This window comes from Urocitellus parryii, chromosome 12, assembly GCF_045843805.1.
Source record: "Urocitellus parryii isolate mUroPar1 chromosome 12, mUroPar1.hap1, whole genome shotgun sequence".
NCBI classification, from domain to species: Eukaryota; Metazoa; Chordata; class Mammalia; order Rodentia; family Sciuridae; genus Urocitellus; species Urocitellus parryii.
Window position 1 is genome coordinate 75,654,913 of NC_135542.1, and position 18,762 is coordinate 75,673,674.

General features: G+C 38.8%; 1 protein-coding gene across 2 annotated transcripts in view; it reads left to right on the plus strand.

The window, feature by feature from the left end:
• Eml6 (EMAP like 6) overlaps positions 1 to 18,762 on the plus strand; it is a 258,148-nt gene that overhangs the window by 141,430 nt on the left and 97,956 nt on the right. For both annotated transcript variants that reach the window (XM_026399927.2, XM_026399928.2), the window contains exons 10-15: positions 2,908 to 3,120; positions 7,499 to 7,666; positions 8,606 to 8,712; positions 11,045 to 11,163; positions 13,679 to 13,865; positions 15,476 to 15,581. In XM_026399927.2, coding sequence (XP_026255712.2) covers positions 2,908 to 3,120; positions 7,499 to 7,666; positions 8,606 to 8,712; positions 11,045 to 11,163; positions 13,679 to 13,865; positions 15,476 to 15,581 — 900 coding nt within the window. The remainder of the gene's footprint in view (positions 1 to 2,907; positions 3,121 to 7,498; positions 7,667 to 8,605; positions 8,713 to 11,044; positions 11,164 to 13,678; positions 13,866 to 15,475; positions 15,582 to 18,762) is intronic.

Consider the following 18,762-nt stretch of genomic DNA (forward strand, 5'->3'; position numbering starts at 1 on the left):
TCCCAAGTGACGATCAGCATGAGGAGGGTTTAATTAAATATGGGACAGTCACATAATGGAATGTTAGAAAGAACTTAAACTGGAGCAATTTGTGTCAATGAGGGTAGATCTCAAAAATAAACTGCTGAGCAAGTGAAAGTGGCAGAATGATATGTGCAGTGTATGATCACTTATATAAATAGGACAAATTTGATATATGATTTTTGGCTGCATACATATTAGTAATATGTTTTAGAAATGAGTGGGAATAATAAACACCTAATTCAGGGTGCTGGTTACCTTTAAAAAAAAACAGTGAAATAAGATTGGTCCATACTTTTCTATATACTTGTAACATTTTACAATTTTTTAAAGTGGACACAACCTGAAATAATTGTACGGCCAACGTCCCAGTATTCGACGGTTCATGACCCATTTAGTTCATTATCCAAGTCTTTGATGTATTGGCTGTTCCCTCTTCCTTCTTTGTTCCTGCTCTTTGCCCATTTCATTTTTTCATTAATGCATCTCTAAAAGGTTGAATAAATGGCAGTAATGCAAAATAGTCATAATGTCTCTATTAGTGCATTGCACACAGTTCAGCAGAATCAGAAATGAATAAAAATGAGCTGGAGGTGTAATCTGTGGGTTTCAGTTGCCAGACAGTAGCACCCTATCATACCCCCGATACCAAGAGTAGCTGGCTCTAGAAGAAGGGCCTGTTAAAACTCTAGACAGGCTGGCCCTGGGAAATTAGAAATTGTCTCTGGAGCCAGCCTAGAGCTCATGCACAGGACCTCAAGATTAGAATGACTCCTCGAAGATTTGAGGATCATCGTTTCAATTACTTTGATTGCTTTAGTCCCAAATATGTGTTCTCTATAATTAGGACCCTTTATTATATGAGTATTTGGTGAAATATGCTCATTGGGATTATAAAAAGTCACAATTTTTTATTGTGACCACGTATAAGAGATTTGTCTGACATAATGCTAATTTAGTAACACTTAGTTTGTAATACTGAGTGTCTTAAAAGGTGAATTACTGCATTATAATCTTTGATGATTTTTAATGTAAGAGGAAAAAAATTAATAGTACTCTTGACCTCAGATAACTACATTTTGTCTTAAATCTTTTATTAAAAAATTATTTACCATAAAATAATGTGTAACATAACTGAGTTTCTGTCAGCAAATTCATCAATGTACCATTATTAGGTATGTATTTCTTTGTGTCTGCACTCTTTGCTTGATAGTATTTTATCTATATATTTTTTTCCATAGTGTGGAAACATGGAACACATTTGTCATTTGCAATAACAAAATAATATCCTTCTCGGTGATGATATCATTATTTACTTTATCATTCTATTATTGGCTGTTTGGGCTATTTCTGGTTTCTTTGCTCATCCAATAGTGCAGTTCCAAATACTTCTGATATATGTGTGATTTTTCTCTTCAGAGTTACTTCCTGGGAGAGTTTTCTCCAAAGAAAGAACACTGGGCCAAGGATTGTGTTCCAAATAACTACAAACTCTGATTCTATTGTCATTTTTTAATATTCAATGATCAAAGTTTAATTTTGTTAAAAGCATAATATTCCACAGTATATTTGCAGATTCAGCATAATTAGGTCAAAATCCCACGGTTATTTTATAGAAGTTGGTCAACTGACACCAATAATCATAAAGTGCAAAAGAAATCAAATAAGCAAATCCATATTGAAGTAAAAAAAACAAAACTGGCTTTTGCTAAAAATATTTGTTGCAAGGAAAAGATGTGCATAGGATATTGAACTTAGGGTAATTATTTTTAAGTTACTGATTAGTGTTTTAGTCAACTTTTTCACTGCTGTGATTAAAAGACCTGATAAGAATAATTTTGGAGAAGGAAAAGTTTATTTGGGGATTGACAGTGTCAGAGGTCTCAATCCATAGATGGCTCCATTCCTTGGGGCTCAAGGTGAAGTAGTCATCATGGCAGAGAGAAGCGGCTCACATGATGATTGGACATTAGAAACTCCACTTGCCAGATACAAAATATTAACCCCAAAGGAACACCCCCAATGAGCCACCTCCTCCAGCTACACTCTACCTGCCTTCAGTTACCATTCAGTTAATTCTATAAGGATTAATACACTGATTGGGTTAACTCAATCATTTCTTCTCTAAACTTTCTTGCATTTTCTCATACATGAGCTTTTGAGAGACACATCACATCTAAACCATAACAAGTAGCATTCCCTGTACCTGAAGATTCTAATGTCTTTTTAAATGAATTTTTACATAATAAGGTTACAGTCAAGAATTTGGGGTTGCCAATTTGACCATGCACAATTGATATACCAGGGCATCTGTGCTCACAGATATTTTATTTGAAAGTATTATAGAGGATATCAAGAAGTATGCTTCATTTTATTGATTGTGAATTTTAAGAAGGTGTGTGACTAAGTATTTCTCAAACGTTGCTTTGTTGTTTTCCCCCATGTGCTTTCTGTGGATCTCACGTTAGCTGCTGCTGCTGGAAATGGATTGTTCCCTAAGTTTGGGGACATACCCAGAATGAGTCTCAAGACTGTTTCCCCTGACCAACTATACTTATTTCAATTTTAGATTTAAGTAATAAGTCTAGTATTTTAAAAAACTATAGAAGCAGGTTTTTTTTAATTGCTTGTAAGCATCCCTAAAGCATGAAAAATTGAAGTTTAGGATAAACCTAGCAAAATGTTGACTCAGAGTGGTAACACATAATTTACTGATTTCATCAACAATACAAAGCATAATATCACCTATATCTAAGTAGTTACAGACAAGTAAATATTAGTTGTTTGAGACATTACATTTAAAAAGGGCTATAGAGTTTAACAAGAAAAATGAACAAAGTAAATTAGAGTATTTTTTTATGTAAATGTAGCATTTATTGTTTTCAGCTGGGAAGCCTTTAACAAGTAAAGAAGAAATCAAAGGGATTCCCTGGGCATCCTGGACATGTGTGAAAGGGCCTGAAGTGAGTGGAATTTGGCCCAAATACACTGAGGTTACTGACATCAACTCTGTGGATGCAAATTATAACAGCTCAGTGCTGGTGTCTGGAGATGATTTCGGACTGGTCAAGTTGTTTAAATTTCCTTGTCTCAAAAAAGGTAAGGCTAAGAGGGGTGTTTCATTGGATAAAGATTTACTCTGGATTGGAAATGCACTACGAGTAAGGCTTATGTTCTTGGTGTCTATTCAGCAGACTCATTTTCTCTCAGATGTGTGTAGTTACTCTGCAGCAGTCTTTTCATAGTGCTGAGAGGGTGAGTTGTCAAGGTCACCTTTGTTTCTTTGTTTGCCATCATAAGACACATGCTTTTGCAAATTTAAGCTGGAATTTATTGATTTAATACCATTTTGTGCTTCATAAGCCTGGTGTTTCACAGTTCAGACAATCTTATTTTTATTTATACTTATGTAAATATTCATAACTTAAATTCCATATATTTCCATTAGAATATTATAAAGTTTTTTTATGCTTCCTAGCTACTTGTGCATATATATGGAAAGGCAAACCAAATCTTTTAACATAATTAAAATCTGAAAGGAATTCTTCTGGTGACAATGTATTTTATCTCTTGTCCCAGCACTAATTTTGCAAACCAGATTTGCAAAACTATGATGAATTTTTGAGAGGGAAGTTGAGTTCAAAACAACCTTCCCTGTCATGTTATGTTGTTGAAATCGTGTCACTTCAATTATGTGGCCCCTGTAGACTTCAAGTGACTGAATTAACCATATAATGACCCTTTCCTCCTCTTTTGCAAGTTTAGACAAAGCCCTCACACAAGCTCTTCTGAGACTCCTCTGCTGTTTCCTGAAACTATGATCTTACAGCAGTAATCAGCAGGGAACATGCTGCTGCCTGAAAACTCTTTCACTTGAACGATTTTTAAATTAAGCAAGGAAGGAATTGAAAAATATAATCAGAAAGTCATTGTCAGCTGACAGTTTTGAAGCAGTGACAATTATGGTACAAAATGGAGCATAAAACACCTAGCAAACCCACTGTCCCTTACAATTGACAAAATAGCCATCAGTTTAAAATATTTAAGGCACAAAATCACCTCAACGTGCCCAATTCAAACTTTCCGTCTCTCCCCCTAATGGCCCATGTGAGTAATGGGGCGTATCTGGTTAGATTGAGTAATGTACTTGTAGAGGAAAAGTTAGGCAAGTTAGAAGGTGCCTGGGAATTCAGGATCCAGAAGAAATATCATTGAGGTCAGAAGCATTGCTACTGGTCTCCAGAGTCAGAACTGGGGAGTGACATGAATGGAATGAGAGTTGGCATCTCCTGGGTATCCCCTTGTAGGGTGGACTGGGGTGTGGAAAATAGCAATAGAGGAGTGGGACTTTGATTGGAGCTGAGAAAGGGCGAGTAATCCTGTTGAAATGAGGCACTCTTTGGTGAAAAGTTACCCTGGGGTTGAGGCACACAGGGCCTCCAAGTGAAGAGAGATGGGCAGGGGGGTGACAGTGTGGGGAGGGCAGCGAGACCCACCTCAGCATCGAAGTACTCATGAAGTACTCATGCCCTCTTAGCAAAGTAACTTGTTTTACTTTTCATGACACATTGGCATTTGAGGCTCATTATAAGATTTATAAACTGTCAAGTTCTTGTGTCTTTTTCTTTGGGCTAATAAAAGTGTGTTGGAGTTGTTGATAGGAATAGTAGTTGGTAGAACTCATCCCCTAACCAAGGGTACCAGAGACACACATTTCTCCTGAGTTTTTGATTTTTTTGGTAGGGGCTACTGGGGATTGAACTAAGAGACACTCAACCGCTGAGCCACATCCCCAGCCCTATTTTGTATTTTATTTAGAAACAGGGTCTCACTGAGTTGCTTAGCGCTTCGCTGTTACTAAGGCTGGCTTTGAACCCATGATCCCCCTGCCTCAGCCTCCTGAGCTGCTGGGATTACGGGCATGTGCCACCGTGCCCTGGTCCCCCTGAGTTTTGAACCTATGAAAAGACAAAGATGAGTAGAGGCTGATGGCGGTGAGAAAGTGTGGGAGCCTAAACAAGTTTTGTAGTTTTCCATTGTGATGAAATAAAACTCACAACCCAGTTAATTTGACACATTGGGAAATGCATATGTGTCTGTATTCTGTGGTCCAGCAGCTAAATGTAAGTGTTTTGCAGTTAATGGAAATTACTGAATCGATGTTATTTTTACACAGCCAAAGCACTTCATTTTTCTTACTTTGGCAATTTCCAAATCTTAAGATAATTAACATCAATGCTGACAGTTTTCTTTGGTGCCACTTAGACTGCTTGCTCTTTGACACTGACGTGAACAACCAACTCCATTTCCCATGACACATGAGCTAGGTAGTGTGGACTTAGGTTGCAGAAACCTGGGACCTTGGAGGAGAGAGTGTCAGCCTTCACCACACTTGGGTGGGGTTGGTTTAGAGCAGGACAGAATGGCTTGAGCACAGTGAATGAGGGAGAGTTGTATACCGGGAAGATGGAGAGGGCCCGTGGGCTGTGTTGTGAAGGTCCCTGTAGCCACTACTGAAAATCAGGCCTCACTCTGTGTAACTGAAAAATCACTGAGGATTTTAAGTGGAGGACAGACGGGACCAATGTAAGTATTTAAAAGACCACTTTGATATTGTGTGAAATAGGTTAGGCCCCACCAAAAAGGTGATGTGGCTGAGAACAGATACAAAGAGTGTTCCAGACAGAGGAAACAGCAAGTACGAGACTTAGAGGCAGAGTGCCTGGCACTCTTGAGGAATAGAAAAGGGGCCAGTATGCCTGTAGCAGAGTAGGCGAGGGAAGGATAGGGAAGAAGATAGAAGCAGAGAGGTAACGCATAAATACTAATGGCAGAATACGTCTGCAGGTTCTACCTCCAGCCTGCCACATATTAGTTATTTATTAATTATTAATAAGTATTAAATATCTGTTATTATGTGTTACCTATTATTTCATAACAGCTCCTCCCTCAAATTTAACAGCTCAAATGAAAAAATATATCACAAGTGGTGGGGGGGATGAGATCAGGGATTCATGAGCCGCTTAGCTGGGTGGTTCAAGTTTAAGATGTGGGAGGTTGCATCATCTGAAAGCTAGACAGAGGATCCATTTCCTCTCACTTGCATGGCTCTTGGGTGGAGACCTCGGTTTCTTGCTACAAGAGCTGCTGGGTAGACTGCTTGAGTGTCCTTACAATATGGCGTAATCCAAGAACAACAGCACAGGAATCTGCAGTGCCTTTGATGGCCTCCTTTTGGATGTCACACAACCTCTTTTTGCCATATTCTATTTGTTTTTACTTGTATCAAAGAATTCTTGGACTATTTTCAAACCACTCTGAAAAGACAGGTTAAATGATCCTGTACAGACGTTAGTATAGTAAAGGATAACCCCTCACTTTAGGATCTACAGAGGTACAGGAAGGATATCCCTCTTTTCCCAGTTATTGAATTTTCATCCAGCATTTCCAGCTAACCCTAGTTGAAACAGTTTGACTTTGTTGCCAAAATTGATTTAGGCAAATGTTTGAAATAAGCAACCTTGCTTTTGAGACACGGTGCTTTCTTTGTGGCAGTATTTCTCTAATCTTTTTTTGGGGGGGTGGGGGTGTAGGGGAGTGTACAGGGGGGCTGAGAAAATAGGGCTTACTTGGTCAGACATGCCCTCAAGAAAGGGACCTGCAGTAGTCATTTTCACCTACGTATAAAATGAAATCATGGTATCTCTGGTGGATATTTGAATTTTAAGTATGTGATAGTTGAATGGGATGACCTTTTCCCTCCTCTGAAAAGGATTTCATTTAGAGGATCTTCAAGAGTTAGAAGTGTTTTCAAAGTAGGGATGAGGAGCTGATGATCTTCTGAAATCTCCCATAGTCTGGAGTTCTAAGCCTCCACATGAAATGGACCCAGCTCATTACCACCAGGGCCTTTATCCTGCTGTGTTCTGAGCATACACTGGAGTCTTTCTTGCAAAAGTTCAACCACAGATATACTTCAAATAGGTTTTTCCATTGCAATCACTACTGGGACTGGTGTTTACTGAATAAAGCAACCAATTTAAAAGAAAAATAATTCATTCTCACAGCTAAGTCTATGTAACCCCAATAATAATAATAATAATTTGATTATTTTCACAGAATTATTTCCTGCTTCCCTGTGATGTAAAACATGTAGTCCTTTACTACCATTTAAATAAGAATGTGTAAGATGTTCATTCTTGATCAAGAATTATTTTCAGAATCAGTGATAATAATAAGCATTGTTTGGAACAGGTTTTAGTTACAGAGCTTAAATCTAAGAATCAGCTTCAGATTGATCCATATTGGAAAAGTTAAAGTGTCTTTTAGAGTGTTTGCTTGCTTATTATAATATGTAAGCCTGAAAATAACTTTATGATATATTTTAAAATTTTGCTTGATATGAATAGGAATGTGATTTCTTTTTTAACCAGTATGTTTTTGGCATAACTAATCTTCTAAAAAAATCTTTTTTCAGGAGCCAAATTTAGAAAGTATGTGGGCCATTCTGCACACGTCACAAACGTCCGCTGGTCCCATGACTGTCAGTGGGTGTTAAGTACGGGAGGGGCTGACCACTCGGTTTTCCAGTGGAGGTTTATTCCAGAAGGTGTCAGCAACGGCATGCTGGAAACTGCTCCCCAGGGTAAAAACTACTCATAACTTTTCCATGTCTGTTTATTTTTCAATGAACTTTTCAAGGAATGTTCTAATGTCTGTTGCAGAGGTCAAGCGTTCAAAGCAATTTTGATAAAATTTATTCCTATAATAAACTTTGAATTTTTTAAAAAAAGAAAAGCTTTTGAGATTAATGTAGGTCAGATCATTTCCTTCAAAGGATTTTGCTTACACCAAATAACAAGTTGAAGACTTAAGGTTTATATGAAAAATTGACCTTTGAAGATAGCATAAAAGTGCACTTGGCCACCTCCTTGGTATGATTGTAATGGATGGTGTGCCTACTCCATCAGGCTGCGGGCTGACCGGGTAATCTTGGAATGGAAGTCGTCACAGATTGGGTTCCAAGAATATCTCACAATTTTGGGGCTCCTGTGTTCCAGTTCAGCAGCTGTGTCATATTTTTAGTTACGTCTACTGTGATGTCCACACAGTGAGCAGATGACCCAGTGAACAACAATTTGAGCAAATGTGTTTATTTGGGAAGGATTCTGCAGTGGTTTTGACCATGGCAATTACCAGCACTTGGTGGAATATTAAGCAGAAGAGGATCTTTATTAAAGTCAGCAGCTGGATTTCCTTTTGCTCCAGCTTTTCCTTTTTACCAAAGTAAAAACTCTGGTGAAACTTGCTGCTTTTACATTTTTAAAATCCAGGGATCCTACTGTCTAATAAAAGGAAACATGTTCTGTCTGCTTGGGAGACCGTTTTCCCAGAAGAAGTGAAAGGCAGGTCAAAGTTAGCCAAATGATGAAAGTAAGAGGTGGTTTTTTCAGGAATTTGTATTAAATTAAAACTACAGTGCAAATATTTATTAACTAGGATAGAAGAAAGAAAATATTTCCAATAACATTTTTAGCTATTTAAAGTCTCAAGATTTTTGCTTGTTTGTGGATTATTTCTGCAGAAGGCGGCACCGACTCCTACAGCGAAGAATCTGATTCAGATTTATCTGATGTGCCCGAGCTGGACTCTGATATTGAGCAAGAAACTCAAATCAATTATGATCGCCAGGTCAGTATGAAGAAGCAATAAAAAAATGTGTAACCTGGAGCCTGGATCTCCTTAGATCTGGACATTGCTGAAAATGGCCGAGACTTACGTAGAAGAGAATAATGCCAAAAATAAGAAAAATTGACTACTTCTTGCCTTTAAATGCAATCTTAAAATAAAGCATTTGCCTTTTTAGATCATTAAAAACGTTAAGTGGAAGGTAGTTGCAAAGTTCCAAAACTGAGCCCATAATAGTTGGGCTTTTTGCCCAGTGTCTTCCATCTAAAACTTATAAATTTATAAATATATATGCATATATATATTTGGGGGGTGGCTATTGGGGATGACACTCAGGGGCACTCAACCACTGAGCCATATCTCCAGCCCTCCGCGCCTCCCTTTTTTTTTTGGTATTAAGAGACAGGGTCTCACTGAGTTGCTTAGTGCCTAGTTGTTGCTGAGGCTGGCTTTGAACTTATGATCCTCCCCTCCTGAGCCACTGGGATTACAGTTGTGTGCCACTGCACCCGGCTAAAACTTATAACTATTTTTTTCGGAACAAAGAAATACCAGCACTTGGTGGCATGTTAAGCAGAAGATAATCTTTATTAAAGTCAGCAACTTGTTAAGCTACAAGTTTTTCATTTTCTTAGTAAATTGTGAAAGCTGGTATTTTCAGGATGAGTACCTGCAAGATAGTTTGCACATGGCTATTATCCTCATTGGTCTCCCAACTTATGGCAACCATTGTCCATTTAATTAAAGTAAAAGCAAAATTACAACATGCATTCTTTCTCCAATCAGATCATATCTCATAGAAAAGTTGGTCAGTTGCCTGCAGTTTTCTTGGAAGTTGACATTTCATCACTGTTTAGCACTAAAGAGTGATTTTTAAAGAAAACAGTCTTTCAGAGGAATCTGGACACTCACCACCTTGTCATGGTGATGTCCATAGGGTTTGTTTTCTTCCTTGTCATTTTTAAAGGTATGTTAAGCAGATTCTATACATGAATGTGAACTGAATAAGATGTCAGATTTCAGTGTTGTCCAGATAGGCAGGTGGCAGCTACTGTGCACCTGAGAGGTTAGGGGATCTGCCCACTTCCACATCACCGTCCTCTTAGCATAAGTGCTGGGAGGTGGTATTAGCCAAATTCTATTGTTACTTTGTGTGCATGAATGAATATGTAATACAAATCACATCATTATGTACAACTATAATGCACCAATAAAAAATGTGGAAAGGTGGGGAAAAGGAATCCTGATCTAGGTTTCTCTCCAAAGCATATATTCTGTGCACTACTTGGTTTGCCTCTATATCAGCACTGGATTTATTGCTTTTCAAATGATTACACTTTTTCCTGCCTATAATCATCACTCACTGATTTCGTGTTTGAGAAATTGGATTAGTTCAAAGGCGGTCCAACTTACGGTTCCAGTCAAGTTCGTGATTAAATCAGCTGGACTACTTATTGATGGATGCATTATGCAGTACCAAAACTGAAGAGATGGATTTGAAGGGAAATGATTAACGTGGGACTATCAGGCAAACACTAAACAACATACCCTGACATCAAGGGGTAATGAAATTTAAGCAAAGTGAATGTTAGATTTAGGGGGCGAAGCCATTTTGCTTAGATGGACAGTTTTTATTTAATGAAATGAAAAAACGAAAAGATATGATGGTATTGAAATGCATGCCCAGGACTTATGGATTCTCCCTGACGTCTTATCTGTCAGTGCTTTTACCTATTATTTGGTTTTGTGCTCTCAGCATTCCTGAGTTATTCCTGAGCAGGGACTTTGATTCTGTTCTACAGATGGGAAATCGAGGCCCATAGAAGCTACAAGACTTGATCAAATAAGCATCAGAAATACCCTAGGATTTAGTGCTAGGAAGTAAATAATTGACCTGGTAAAACATCATGATCTAAGGATCTGGTCTGTCAGGATGTGTAAGGCCATGAGAGGAAGAGAATTCCAGAGGGCAATCCGAGGGGAAAAAATGACTCAAAAATGACCGATTTTGCAAATGTCAGAATCAAGAGACTTCTTACTTCAGAAGAAGTAAAAATATATTTTATTGAAAATTTATTTTGTTTACTAATATATCAACTTAGTATCTTTTTTCTGGATCTAATATACCTAAGAAAAATAATAACAAATAAGAGGGGAAGAAATTACTTAAAATTCCAGTCATTTGGAAAATATTTCATGTTATTTTGCTCATTAAGAGGAAATAGTATTTCAAAACCATTTATTGAAGCTCCAATCCGTGCAACAATGTCAAGATGTTGATGTTTTGAAACCTGGAAAAGGCATCTTAACGGAATGACTCTCTTGAACTTTTCAGGTTTACAAAGAAGATCTACCTCAGCTAAAGCAACAAAGTAAAGAGAAAAACCATGCAGTGCCCTTCCTCAAACGGGAGAAGGCTCCTGAAGATAGCTTGAAGCTCCAGTTCATACACGGGTGGGTGGCCTGCCCTGGGCACCTGTGCTCCTTCGTCATCTCTGCCGAGCCTGTCATCAGCCTTACCTCCAAGAGAAAGAGGTCCCTCTTTCTGGTGCCTTGTACCCAGTTTGCTCACAGACCTGGGGCTAACGTTTTAACTGTGACCCTTTCCAGTTTCCTCAGTGCGCCAGGGCCATCACACTGCTGTGGTCACTAGGCTTAGTGTTCTTCCCATAGATCTGTGGCAGCTGGTCATGGCCATCCCTGTTTCCTCTCTCCCCCAATCCCCTGTTCTGTTTGGCTGGCGTTAGTTTAGGCCAGTAAATTCTCAAATATTGTTCTCACCTCTGCCTAAAATGATTTTAAATTTTGTAAAATTGTTTATGACTTTGCCCATTTGAAGTCTACCCCTGAAAGGTTTCAATGTAAGTTTAAATGGTGGAGAAAAATATTATATAAACATTCACACCAGTCATCTGAGTGAAACCCAGAGGAACTTAAATGCCAAAATACTTCATGGACTTTTAAAATTGATAACGGGGAATGAACAATGCTTCTACCACAGAATACTTTATATATCATTTAGATTTCTACTTATACTCCTCTCTCCATTCTAACCCTTTCATAAAATTTTACCTTAACATTTTTTTTTTTGCTTGAGTCTTTTTAACTGTACCAGGAGAAAAAAGTCTACACGTTCAACTAAAATTTCATTTCTTGTGACCATAACTCTGTGAAATACGTATCCACTGCCCCACATGGCTAGCAAGCACTTCAAATATAGTTAGTCCGAAATGAGATATGCTATGTGGGTAAGACACCTATTTTAAAGGCTTAGGATGAAAAAAAGAAGATAGAATATCTCATTAAAATATTTTTATATCATATTTTAAATGGAAATATGTTAGGTTAAAAATATATCTTAAAATAAATTTCATTTTTAAAAATTGTGTGTGTATAATACTAGGGATTGAACCCAAGGGTACTTTACCACTGAACTACAATCCCAGCCCTTTTTATTTCTTTTCTTTCTTTCTTTTTTTTTTTTTTTTTAATTTTGAGACAGGGTCTCACTAAATTGCTGAGGCTGGCCTCAAACTTGTGATCCTCCTACCTCAGCCTTCTGAGTTTCAAGGATTGCAGACATGTGCCACCACACCTGGATATTTTTATTATTTTTAATATGGCAACTAGAAAACTTGACTATGTGGCTTGCCTTGTATTTCTATTAGACAATGCAGTTCTGTTACTTTTTTAGATTGAATTGTTATAATTATTAGTAAAAATGACCAAATCAATATAAAAATATTATAAACTATGATAATTGTTAAGCACCAAAAACTTTATTAGATTTATTTCAAAGAGATGAATTGTTTTCTATTCAGTTATCTGTGCATGTAGATTACTCATTGCTAGAATGTGGCAGAGTTTAGTGTTCACTCTATCCCCATGTTTTTTCTTTTTATAGATGTAAACACTGAGTTTATTCTCATAAATAAATGAGAATGGGAGCTAGGGTTGTAGCTCAATGGTAGAGCACTTGCCTAGCACGTGTGAGGCACTGGATTTGAGCCTCAGCACCACATAAAAATATATAAATAAAGGTAACATGTCCATGTGTAACTTAAAAAAAAATTTTTTTAAGTAAGTGAGAATGGAAGTGATTTTTATCATGGCAATGTTGTTCTGTTCTTTATAAACTCTTTCTGAATTATAGACCCCCCAAATCATTTTTTTTTTTTTTTTGGTACCAGGGTTTGAACTCAGGGAACTCAGGGACACTCAACCACTGAGCCACACCCCCGCCCTATTTTGTATTTTATTTAGAGACAGGGTCTCACTGAGTTTCTTAGACCTCACTTTTGCTGAAACTGTCTTTGAACTCGGGATCTTCCTCCCTCAGCCTCCCAAGTTGCTGGGATTACAGGTGTGTACCGCCATGCCCGGCTCCAAAATCACATTTTGATTTTGATATATCACAAGAAATAGTGACCCATCAGCTAACAATTCAGTTAAGTCTCTGATCAGTTTTGTTATAAAGCAAAAACACTGGAAATCACTTGTACAAAAGGGTCCCTTGGCAATAATTAAGAGTTTTCCCTTAATTATTTTGAGTTGTCTGTTTTGGTGTCCCGGAAGGTTCTGGGTCCCAGAGTAATACACCATGCTGTGATTCCACATGGAGGAGAGAAATGGCTTCTTGAAGTGAAAGGGAGGACATCGTGGGAGGAGAGATGGGGAGGGAAGGCCTGCACTTAATAACCACAGGCCTGTTCTGAGATCAGTTTTAAGAAAGAGCATACACAGTAGCTGAGGATCCTGAAACGGCTCTGTTAAAATGATCAGTGCCCATGTGCCTCCTAGAAAGTCATCCCAGGCCTTTAGGGGTCCTTGTACCCCATTTGACATTTCTAGCCTGTGGAGACACGTGGGGTTCCACTTGCATCCAGGTGTTTGGTTTGCCTCTGATAACTCCTACCCTGTTCAGTTTCTGTTCATTCAACCCTGTGCATGTCTTGGGCCTGTGCTTCAGTTACAGAGGCTACGACTGTAGAAACAATCTGTTCTACACACAAGCTGGGGAGGTGGTCTACCACATTGCCGCAGTTGCTGTCGTGTACAACAGGCAACAGCATTCCCAGAGGCTGTACCTGGGGCATGATGATGATATTCTGAGCCTGACCATCCATCCGGTGAAGGACTACGTGGCCACTGGACAGGTATGTATCTCTCCTCCAAGACTGAGGGCCTCACCCAAGAGAGAGGGCATTCATGTGAACATGAATCCAGTTTATGTCTTAGAAATGCAAAGAAGAAAAAAAAATACTTGGTAGAAGTAAACAAGAGGCAGGAAGCTAAGGAATCAGTGAATGTAGGATTGTTTCAGATGTGGTTTCATATCTGGGGTGCATGAGATCCAAGGCTGAGATTGAGAGCATGAAGGGAGTCAAATGCCAGAAATGTCCATTTTTGAGAGAGAAACATCCATAGCTTTAGTATTTTTTTTATAAAGAGATTATAATCTCCCAAGGTATGAACCACTTGTCTCCATGCTGATTTGCTGCCCCTCCAGCCGCAAATTAGAGAAGCTCTGCTGTGAGTTAGTAAATCTTACAACTGATTGAGCATTACTTTGCCTTCTCACCGGCACTTATTGTCTGTCTCACAAATGGATGAAGCTTATCTCAGGGGTATTTAATAACTTACCTTTGAAAGTAAGGATCAGAGATTGGTTCTTGGCACTCACCTGCAAGGAGGTAGGACACTCAGTATGGCAACTGGTGAGAGGCAAAGAGGAAGCCAGCAGCCATTGCTGGGGGACGGGGGCTGGACCTCCATAGACCAGTGTAGAAGTTGCCTGGGTTCTACTCAGTTATGTCTATGGCTTAACCTCGAGTTTTCTCTTTTGGAGTCATCAGATTCAACAGTCATGTGTCTCCCCGCCCCCCCTCCCCCTCGTACTGTAAGTGAGAAAAACTACTTTGCTATTATAATTTGCTCTGTTGTTGAACCTCACAGGATAAAAGCTTATAACCTTGCAAGGACAATCTATCTCAATGACACAGAGTCAAGCTATGAAACTTATTTCTCAGTAAGGGTCAGGGCCAGCCTTCTAGAGGTGGGTGAAATCATTGAGAATGGGGTAAAGAAATTCTTTTTTTTTTTTTTAAATATTTTTAGTTGCAGATGGACACCATACCTTTATTTTATTTATTTCCATGTGCTGCTGAGGACTGAGCCACAACCCCAGCTTGGTAGAGGAACTCTTTATAGTGACCTGACAGCACCCAGGTGAATTTCTTGCCTGAGAAGTGGACTCCTCACTTGTGACATTGAGAAGGCAGGAGAGGGAAAAGTAGAAGTAACTGACAGAAAGCTCGAGTGGCTGGATGCAATGGTGCATGCCTGTAATTCCAGTATCTAGGAGGCTGAGGCAGGAGGATCACAGGTTCAAGGCTAGCCTCAGAAACTTAGCAAGAACCCACCTCAAAATAAAAAGGGCGAGGGATATAGCTCAGTGATAGAGTACCTCTGAGTTCAAAAAGATGGGGAAGTACAACTGGACATTTGAAGTGGGGTCCTGAAAGTCCCTTAACTTGGAGCCACACACCAGGACGGGCTTTGTTGGAATCCAACTTGGTGCCATGACAAGCCTTAGATGCTTCAGGCTTCAATTTCCTCATCTGGAAAATAACTAAAGTGGACCAAATTATTTCCAAAGTCTTCCCACTTTTTAAATAACATGCATTTCTTTTCTAAGCAGTACTTGACTCTAAGGAACCAAATTGTATTTCATAAATTGTTTATAACACTCATCCTGTTGTTTAAGGTTGGAAGAGATGCTGCTATTCATGTGTGGGACACACAGACTCTAAAATGTTTGTCACTATTGAAAGGACAACATCAGAGAGGAGTGTGTGCGCTCGATTTTTCAGGTGAGCACCAGTTTTTCATTAGAGCCACTGACAGATGAGCCTACATTTAATTTTGTTTTCAAGTACTTGGTTGAGTTCTATCTGTAATGAGGTATGCTCTCCGTGTGTCAACTACACAATCCGAGGCTGGGAGTCATATTGTGAATACCTCACCCAAAAATGTGGCCTTTAGATTACACATCCTTTCCTTGTCTTCCGAATTTCCTCTCCCCAGTCATTACCCAGAGCTCACACTGAGTTCTGTGTTTGCTTGAGCAATTTGAAATCCAGAGCAGCTGTTGCCATTGGAAGTCTTAGTTGCAAATGTCTGGCAGTGACTCAGAACATCAATTTCATCTCCAGATAAGTGGGAGCATGTTGTTTCTGCCTTGAAATATAAAGAACCAGAAGGGAGGCTGCAAATCCTCTGCAGAGGAGCACTTTATAATATTAGTATTTTAGAAGTAAATTTCATGTTTGAAAAATGAGAACTAAAGCTTTTCTCTCCTCGATTTAAAATTTGAACACAGTATTTATAAAAATACGAATTGACGAATGCAATTCCTTTTATTCAAGTGGGAATTTATAAAAGCCCTTTTACAGTCATTAAAAAAAAATAAGTTTGCAAAAGGAAAAAGACAGAAAAACAATTAACTTGCTTCTTGTGTCCCCAAAGAGAAAAAAGAGAGATGATGCCAATATGCAATGTAAGTGTTTTTTTACACTAGAATTCAAGATTGAGGATCTATCACGAAATGTGTCAGTACATACACATTTTTAATCATTTCAATTATAGAGATTAGTAGGAAAGAAATCCTAAACCATCTATGTAAAACTGAATTTTCTAAATACCATCCAGGTGTTTACATTTGGAAGTGATGCTGTTATTCAATGTGTGCATGGTTAGTCTGTCTCTAAATCCCATGGCTCTACAACCTCTTTCCCCTGGTAAGTCCCTCCCTCTCTGTTCCCTTTGAGCCAGCCCTCGCCTCCTCTCGGCTGCCCATAGTAATGCCATAGGCTTGGATTCCATCCCTGCTCATTCTGGAAGCATATTTACCGCTGCTGCCAGGTTGAAAGTGCTTGGCTTTTCCTGATCTGGCCTCAACCTTCTCCTGCAGCATTTTCACTCAATTACCCATTCTTGCTCCTCCACATTCACTTTGCTGCAGAATCTCCATTCACGCCAGTCCTCCCCTACCTCTCTTCAACCATCAGGCCTTTCCCATATGTCCATTCAAGTCCCACCATCATTTAGGACCAACTGAATGTTTTCTCCTACATCCTTCAAGGCAGAAATAACCTGTCCTCCTTCTGTAAACTGTAGTTCATTGTTGTCATTGCTTTGGTAGCACCTGTCAGAGTCCTTGTAGTACTGCCCTCCTTTGCCCTCACACACAGTAAGCTAACAGGGGCAGGAGAGCCCTCTGTATTTTCCCACCACACATATTGCAGTATTATAGACATAGAAGCCATTCCCAAAATGCTGTAAATGAATGAACAAATGAGATCTTGCTTAATGAGCTTTGCCTTACCTCTCACTGTTACTTCTAGAACTTCACATTGTAAATCATTTTGAATGACAAATATTTGCATTCCCTGACCAGTGCCACACAGGCGGTATTTTGTTTTGGTAACATGCACATTCTTAACGTCCTGCAAACTACTCAATAAATCTGAGTTGTTATGTCATTGTTAGGAGTTATTCACTACCTTCTATGGCTATTAAGTTAGTAAAATCAAGGCTCAATATTGTTTGTGCCTACACTGGTGGGTATATGATAGAAAGAGTTAGGAGTGTGGAGGTAGAAAGAGCTGCCCAACCATGCCTACCTACAAGCTTAATGCAAGGGTGACACCCTTGATAAACAGTGAATACAAAGTCCTTTGAAAGTTTTGATGGACATGAGATTTTAAAGTAGGTGTGCCTTGTATCATTGATAAGGCAGTAAAATCTAAAAAGAAACTATAATTTTTGTTTGTATGTGACTCTATCCCAAAGATGAATGAATTCCCTCTGCTTCCCCACATCCCAGCCCAAATCTTATTCTTCAATGGCTGAACTACATTCTTCCTAAAATTGATTTTTCTATTGGCTACATATGTATATGTAAGTATACTTCAGAAGAGTAGTGAGGTACCCACTAAAGTACCAAAATTAAATAAAACTAACAAACTGGTTCGAGGCACACACCTGTAATCCCTGCGACTATGGAGGCTGAGGCAGGAGGATTGCATGTTTGAGGCCAGTCTCTGCAAATTAGCAAGACCCTGTCTCAAAAAATAAAAAGGACTGGGGATGTAGCTCAGTGGCAAAGTGCCCCTCAATTCAATCCCCAGAATCAAAAACAAATAACAGCCAGGCACGGTGGTACATGCCTGTAATCCTAGCAGCTTGGGAGGCTGAGGCAAGAGGATCGAGAGTTCAAAGCCAGACTCAGCAACAGGAAGGTATACTAAGCAACTCAGTGAGACCCTGTCTCTAAATAAAATACAAAATAGGGCTGGGGATGTGGCTCAGTGTCTGAGTGCCTCGGATTTCAATCTCCAGTACCCAATAAATAAATAAATAAATAAACAAGTAAATAAAAAAACCTAATGGTAACAGGATATGAAAATCCAGTATATCTATGTTTTGGTGACATTGGAAATTGACTCAGTATTTCTAGCAAACAATTTGTCAGTGTTTAATAAGAACTGTAATCTACAATGTCAAGTATGCAAACTGTATTTCTTGCATATTTTTATGTATCAAGTAAAAAGAATAAATTGAACTCAAAATAGCATCCATCACTGATTTTATATGAAAATGTGTGTGTTCACATATAGAGTAGCAAATTTTGAATAAAATAAATAGAATATAATCATTAGACTATTTCTTCTATAGAATTGATTAGTGTTCTGGGTTTTATATTTAGAAGACTCAAAAGAACTCAGAGTTCCAATACCTTTAGAGAAAAGGATGAGCAGAGTCTTGATCGAAGACATTAATTATGAGATGAATTGGTAGTGATGAGCTGGTACCCCAGTAGCTTGCCTCTGCATTTTAGGGAGCTCACCCCTCTCCTGGGCCTATTAGTTTTAGAGAAGAAAGAGCAAGAGATTGAGTTTAGAAATCCCTCCCTCAGAAGGCCACCCTTCAAATGATTGTCTAGGTAAGGAAACCAAATACCCCAGGAAGAGAGAGAGAAGCTGATTCTCT